At 29.7% G+C, this 7,812-nt stretch overlaps 1 protein-coding gene across 1 annotated transcript; it reads left to right on the forward strand.

Annotated features, from left to right (window-relative positions):
* The first annotated feature begins 1,761 nt into the window (after positions 1 to 1,761).
* Positions 1,762 to 7,548, forward strand: LOC136970846 (cytochrome P450 4c3-like). Its single transcript, XM_067265322.1, has 11 exons — positions 1,762 to 1,870; positions 2,876 to 2,988; positions 3,067 to 3,152; positions 3,217 to 3,407; positions 3,474 to 3,543; positions 4,743 to 4,869; positions 5,326 to 5,523; positions 5,610 to 5,783; positions 5,934 to 6,000; positions 7,103 to 7,282; positions 7,350 to 7,548. Exons 2-11 carry the CDS (start codon positions 2,878 to 2,880, stop codon positions 7,514 to 7,516), a joined length of 1,371 nt encoding a protein of 456 aa, XP_067121423.1. The 5' UTR covers positions 1,762 to 1,870; positions 2,876 to 2,877; the 3' UTR covers positions 7,517 to 7,548.
* The last annotated feature ends 264 nt before the right edge of the window (positions 7,549 to 7,812 follow it).

The raw sequence follows: 7,812 nt of genomic DNA on the forward strand, positions 1-7,812 counted from the left end.
TTGGTTTTTTATGTAACAATAACCAATATTAAAACGAGGAGAACAAATTTAACTGTCTTCGTTATTATAATAACGTTGCTCGAATGTTTTCATATGTCTTCGTTATTATAATAACGAAGACATATGAAAACATTTTTTTGCAAAATTGAACTGTATTATCAATAAATATATCTTGAAATAATGACATTTTCATTGCCGTTTTTACACTTTAATTCACACACTTTATAAAAGTATATTTTAAAACAAATCGATTTAAAACGTTATAAAAACAATTTTACAAATGATGTCAGAAATAAATTATAGGAAAAATATTAATAAGAAACAGTTTTTGACAAAAATATCAAAGACAACATTCTTTTCGATACAAGTAAACAATAACCTTGACATCTGACTCACTTCTGACATGAAAAGGAGTTTTTGTTTACATAGTAATAAAACACTTAGCGCGTTGTTGTCATTAACGGCGGGGGGAGGGTGAGAGGCAGCTCACTTGATATCCTGTTGTGAAAGTAATAAACTTTAACCGACCTTGACAGACGATATACCCGTCTCTAATTACTAAGAATAACAAGTGAGGTGCAGTTGTTTAAACAATAATAAAACACTTGGCGGTTTATTAAGTGACTTCTCGCTAGCAATACTAGCTGTATTTTTTAAGAATAAAATCCATTCTTATCGGTTCATTTATAAGTATTTATCTTGTCTTTTTTTGCTGAAAAATATCAGTGCCAGTCTGGCAGGCCCTCAATCAGGCCCAAAATAAAAACAATAGACTGCCAATTGACGTATTTACATTGATAAGTTATAATAAATAGAATAGAAATGAATAGAATAGAAATGTAGAAATAATAAGACGACGAAGTAAATTATTTACATGTTGTATTTTGAAATGAATAAAAATTTCAATATGTGATCCAAAAATTCCGCTCTATTAAAACTGTCCGAGGCCTTCTCACCCCACGTACTGTACCTGCCCTGTGTATACTGAAGATGCAAGCACTCATATTCTAATTGTATCATATTATTACATCGATCAATTATTAAATTATTCTAGAAAAATCTATGAATTTTGTAAGACGAAATTTCATTTAATAATTCTGTAGTGATTTTGTGTGAGCCTTTCAAAACACTTTTAGCCGAGTACCTCTATTTTTTTTTTTTTTTTATTGCTTGTATCTTAGGTTCAATCTTGAAGGTTAACAAATAAAAAATTCCAGATATCTCAAATGTCCCATTTGTTATAATGTAGTAGGCCTACATACATACAGACCCCTGTATATTATGTAATACAGATCTCTTCGCTTGATGGTAATGGTAACGTGTATTTACTGCATACCACGTGAAAAATGCATCTTTAGTTCATGAAAATTTCGTGTTTGTTAAAATAAACCTCTCCCTCCGATACTTTAGCAAAATATGGTTGTTTGACTTTTGTACCACCGGCAATTCAAAACGTGCAAAAGTATCTATATTTTATAGCTATTCAGATACACCATTCGCGTAACCACAGTCATAAATCCTTGTTTGTATCCGTGTTTTCACATAAGAAAGCTTAATTTTTTCACATAAAAGGATAACGTAATTTCTGATTAAACAAATAAAGTTAATTATAGGATAAAAATCGTGTAGAAATCTTCGATTTATTAAATATGTCTTCCATCATTAATGGTCGAGATGTATTTTGCATGAATTAAAATTAAGAATGAATACCAATTACACTTGTCTATTGTAGTTTCAAAGAAAACGGATGAGCCTGAAAACGAATTGAAACTGTATAAAAAGATACCAACGATCTCAAGTTTGTCACTTCTTTGGAATTTTCTCTTCTGCCCTAACAAAGCGCAAGATTATGAAATACTCTGTGGCTCTTGTAAGTATACATTATCTCTTCTCTCTCTGGCGATATTATTAATGTTGAAACATTTAATATTTAAATTATTTAATGAAAAGTCTATAAAATATTATTGTAAGTAACATTGTAGATAATACGTTTCTAAATATGTATAAATATTTGCGTAATTTAATGGAGTTTGAAAAATTTAGAGATTGTGGATTTCCTTTAAAAAGACAGAAATGTAGAAACGTGTTTATTAAAAATCATACTAATACGCTTAATAAAATACACTTCATGCCACTAAAAGTTTTAGCACACATGTAGACGAGTGGATAAAGCCACTGAATGCATATACAATTATAGGCCTACACACAGATACATGTACTGTACAGTACTTACAGTACTTACATGTATATTATATGATAAACACAGGTATACACACAAACGTTCAAACATCAGCAAATACCATAGATATATCTAATTGATCTTTTAAAACAATCATTGTATAAATGTGGGCTGCAAATTTTAATATGCAGACCTGTTTATTTCCACTGTCATCGTTCTATTTCTTTGTCTGTTCTTCGTTCATCTACTCGTAGAAAACGGAATTAGATGGATGACCGATATGACTGGGATATTAGGGAGGTTGCGGCCGACGTTTTTCAACGCGAAAACGTGTACGTCAGACGTTCAGCGCCGCCTTCCTATAAGTCTATAAGTTTGACAATGGCGTTTGGAACGTCAGTGGAATCATGCTCGACGTTCCAAACGCCATTGTCAAACTTCTAGACTTATAGGAAGGCGGCGCTGAACGTCTGACGTACACGTTTTCGCGTTGAAAACGTTGGCCGCAACTTCTCTATTATCAGAAGTATGATGTATAGAGAAAACATAATCTTAAAATCGAGACCAGATACGGAAATCTTAGGGTCTGGAGACCACGATTAATTTATAATATAATATAATTAAACATTACAGCCTGGCTAATGAATGTTTTCCATTTCTTCTATAATTTTACTTAAGTTGTCTTTATTTTTTAAGTTATGCTTCAGTATGTGACAGGAATTTGTATGATGAACTTGGAGGAAAAATTAGCAAGAATTACTTGGGGTAAAGATAACTACTTCTTGTTTTTTCATCCAGAATCGGCTCAGGTAGTGAGAATTTTTTAATATCGTATTAAATTTTAATTTACTTCGTGTAATTCATAATGTTTATATATAAATATATAGGAAATTCTAAAGAGTGGTACAATCATCAATAAAGACTGGGTTTATGATATCCTTCATCCTTGGCTAGGACATGCTCTTCTTACAAGGTAAGGTAGATGCATTTTAAAGACAATTTATAAATAAAAATTTTGTAACAATTATATTTGTTAGCACAAACAATAAATGGAGAAATAGAAGAAAATTGATAACTCCTAGTTTCCATTTTCGAATTCTCGAAGATTTTCAAGGTATATTTAATGAACAATCGAATATTTTAGTAGAGAAGTTAAAGAAACAAGCAGAAAATGGTGAATTTGATATCGTAGATGTGGTTAATCTTTGCACTCTCGACATAATCGTAGGTAGGAACATAAACTTTTGACGGCTATTCAAAATTATTATAGTTGATGTGCTTATTACTTTAATAGAAACGGCCATGGGAGCACATGTCGATTCTCAATCCCAAGAGGATAATGCCTACGCTCATGCAATTCAAGAGTAAGTTGTCTAAAATAATACATGAAAACTGTTGTGTAAGATTTTTCAATTAAACATATTCAATATTTAAGTGTTACATTCATAGAAAAAAATAATACCATTAAAAATACAATTAATCCTTATGGTTGAGTTAATTGGTTCCTGAAATAAACCACATATACAGTATACAAGTCAACAGTGTAAGGAAAATAAATTATTTCCTGAATTAGGTTATTAAGAGTTCATGCCAAATCGTAATTTTTACATTCACATTCTCTTGGGAGAAGTTTAAACGTTGGAAATTAATAAATCAAATTGCATAAAGTGTTTATTGAATAATTATTAATTAATTGAATACTGAGTATTATTTAGTTGCATTCGAAAATGATAATAAATCTTATCAAATAATAATAAAGACTGATTATAGAGTTTATACTAATTAACAAAATCTTCCAAGCAGTTGCGTAACTTTCTTGGCTGTTATGACATCTTATTCAAAAAATAACTTTTATATTATTAACCATTATATATAAATGAATAAAACTGTGTGTCGCGGTATCTGTTATAAGATTTTTTTTATAAAATTTTTCTATATTCTTAATTAGTATAATATAGTAAAACGGTTAATTCGTTAAACATTAAAATTATCATGAAGTCTGCCGCACACGAGATATGACATGTGACCAAACCTTTATTTCTGCACCATTTTAATCTTTATCCACGAAAGTTTAATAGCATCAATACTGAAGCTACCATGCGAAATTTCGTTTCTTAAACTTTACCTCATCCTGAGATATTAAACGAAATAGACACCAACACCATACATACGTACACATACATACCCATTGTATTTATTGCCTTTTTTTGCTATTTTGGGGTGAAAATGGTTTCAAAACGTAATTTGAAAAAAAAACTTTGGAGATTCAAACTTGACAAGATAAGAAAGGAAAGCACTTGTGATGTATACATAACAGCAAGTAAAGTAAAAGCATTAACTGTATTATTTATAAGCGTAGAATAAGTTTGTCTTAACACACGTTGAAAATTATGGAGAGCAAAAAGTATTAGCTCTTATTACAGATATTCATTCAAAATCCCTACTGTTATAAACTATATAATACTTTATTGTATTATATGTAAGACTGTTTAGATAATCTTATTCCGTGTATATCTAAACATGGAAAGTTACTAAAAATATGTTATATTTTTATTCCAAACAGTATTACCTCTTCCATTCTTCAATGGTTCACAAAACCATGGTATTGGTTTTCTCCTATCTTTAATCTAAGTTTCTGTGGAAGAAAATTCAATAAAGGCATCGAAGTTGTTCATCAATTCGATAGAAAAGTAAGTCGAAACCTTAATATCTATCGTAATTAAGTTAAGACGTCAAATACTTGATTAATTTTTCTGTTGCACTAAAACTAACGAATTTGTGAAATGTAAATGAACTTGCCTTATTAACCTGATGATGGCCTGTTAACCAGGCTGAAAACGTTTGTTTTCAAATATATTTTTTTCAGCAACAAATTAAGGTGTTTTATTTCTATAAACTTGCCCTATTCATTACTTGGAAGATGTAAAGGAAAATTAGAGGAATAACCATTTGAACTTATGGATATCAATAATTATACAATTTACCTATTTTTTGGCTTTCATTTTTTTTCATATGCATATATTATATTATTTAATATAGTCTGCAAATATGTATGTATATATTTGTATAATAATTATGCTTACTGTAGTATTTATTATGAATGAATTTCTACAAATACGTTGCATTGTGTTATAAACACATTATAGGTGATTCGAGAAAAGAAAAAAATGATATTAAAACAGATAAAAGAGAATAAAGTCATCGATAATTTTGAAGAAAATAAAGAAGGTTTTGGAATTAAAAAGAGAAGAGCGTTGTTAGATATGTTACTCTATCATCACATAAAAAACGGTACTTTGAGTGAAGAAGATATCAGAGAGGAAGTGGATGGTATCATGCTAGCTGTATGTATTTTACTGTAAAGACAGAACACTGTAAAATTTAAAATTGTGACATAAAATAATTCGTTATTTTTATTACTTTATATCAGGGTCAAGACACTACTACTATGGGCGTTAGTTGGACGCTGTACTTTTTGGGCCTTCATGATAACTTCCAACAGAAAGTGTATGAAGAATTGTACCATATTTTCGGCGATGACGTCGACAGAAAGATTACAACAGACGATTTAAAAAAAATGAAATATTTGGAATGTGTTATTAAGGTATTATTTTTACACACCATTTTACGTTAATATATATCATTAGTTCAAAAATATTAATCCTTCACATTGAAAGAAAACATAATATAGTCAATTATAAGTATTAATATTATTATATTTATAAATAATATAATACAGTTTTCCTTTGTGTAGGAAGCATTAAGAATATATCCTCCCGTTCCTTTTATATTCAGAAGAAATCCTTCATCGCTAGAAGTTGGTAAGTTTTAATCATGTTCTAATTTCTCCTTATTCCCCTATGAAAAGACCGATTTTACCTAACCATTTTTCATAACAATCGTTCGCTGATTTCGTATAGGCCTACTAATATTCACCTATTAGATTTTAATTACTATTCTTCAATAAGATAGAATAATTGTTTAATAGGCTAGAAAATTTTCATTATTATACTTCCAGTTGTAAAATGTGATTGTAATTCAATCAATCATACTTCAATCAAAAATTTAGTTTGAATGTCTTGATAATGTAAAAGAGAATGAATTTATTAAATTAAAATTAAGTAATATCTTATAGGTAATTAATAGTTTTCAGATAGATGATATCAAACAATAGAGTTGAAGGACTCAAACGATTACCTTACTCTTACAATTTTACATCGTATTGTAAGGTTTAAAAATCTGAAATTATTTACAGAAAAAACGTATTGTGAGCCATTCAGTATTGTATAAAAAACTAAAGGGGGTTATTACGATGTATATAAAGTGGATGGTTGTGTTTGTAATGAGAGAGAAGGAAATTGAAGGATATTGTGTAATTTGATCAGCAGAGATGATTGGTCGAAATTTATTACAAATTTCATCATAATCATTTTTAAATTAAGTTTCCTATGAGAAAAATCAACCTAATAATAGGATTAAAGTAATTAGAAGATAGCATTTTTGAATTCTTCGAATGGGCCAAATGTCCGAAGCGATAAAAACTTTACTCTGGTCTATTGAGAACACGGGTTCGAGTTCGTGTAGGAACGATCAGAAATTTTTCACGAACGATCTGGCCCGGATATATTCGGACCCATACCGCACTAGAAATCCATGATAATACCCGATTCCATTGTGAATTGTTCGAATGATGTGTATGATTCAAAAGGTCTTCAAGCTGGAAACGATTTTAAAAACTCTGCGATTCATTTCGATAATGTTAAGTATTGATGTCAGTTACCTAATGCAACAAGATGATCTCAATAATACTTTTGTAATTAAACTAGATGTAAGAATTTATATATGTGATTATATTTATTATTTTTATTGATTTTATTGTTAAAATTCTGCATCATTTATTTAAGATTAAATTATAATTTATAGACGGATATAATTTGCCACCGAATTCATCTTACGTTATTTGCATTCACGCCATTCATCACAATCCTACTGTTTTCGAAAATCCTGAAGTGTTTGACCCGGACCGATTTCTACCAGAAAACTGTGAGAAGCGTAATCCGATCGCCTTCTTGCCTTTCTCTGCAGGACCACGAAATTGTATCGGTAAGTAATTGATGTATTTATTGTAATTTTTACCAAATATTTTACGATGGAATTGTTTTTACCACAGGACAAAAATATGCAATGTTTGAGATGAAGACAATCTTAGCAAACGTACTTCGTAAGTTCAAAGTTTACTCTTTGGATCCTCGAGATAAAATTCTCGTGTCCGCTGACATTGTGCTTCGCCCAATATTTGGAATAAGAATGACCGTGGAGGGAAGATGTAAAAATTAAGTTGCCACAGCAACACATTTTATAAATCTTTTTTTCAGCTTACACTTACTAAATCATAGTTGAAAAATCGAAATTATATTAGTTATTCTATATAGAAACAAGAGTGTACTTCATTATAGTTTTGAAGGGTACTTCTTGCACACTAGATTATTCCGAATATTGTATTTCCATGAAGGAATTGGCTTCATATAATATACTTTATGAACAATGAAGTATAGAGCTGCATAAATTATTGTCATCTTAAAAATGAGTCCGTCTAAATGTTTTTAAAATTTATATTGCTAATTATGTTTATT

The sequence above is a fragment of the Centruroides vittatus genome, unplaced genomic scaffold (assembly GCF_030686945.1).
Source record: "Centruroides vittatus isolate TY-2023 unplaced genomic scaffold, ASM3068694v2 contig_1050, whole genome shotgun sequence".
NCBI classification, from domain to species: Eukaryota; Metazoa; Arthropoda; class Arachnida; order Scorpiones; family Buthidae; genus Centruroides; species Centruroides vittatus.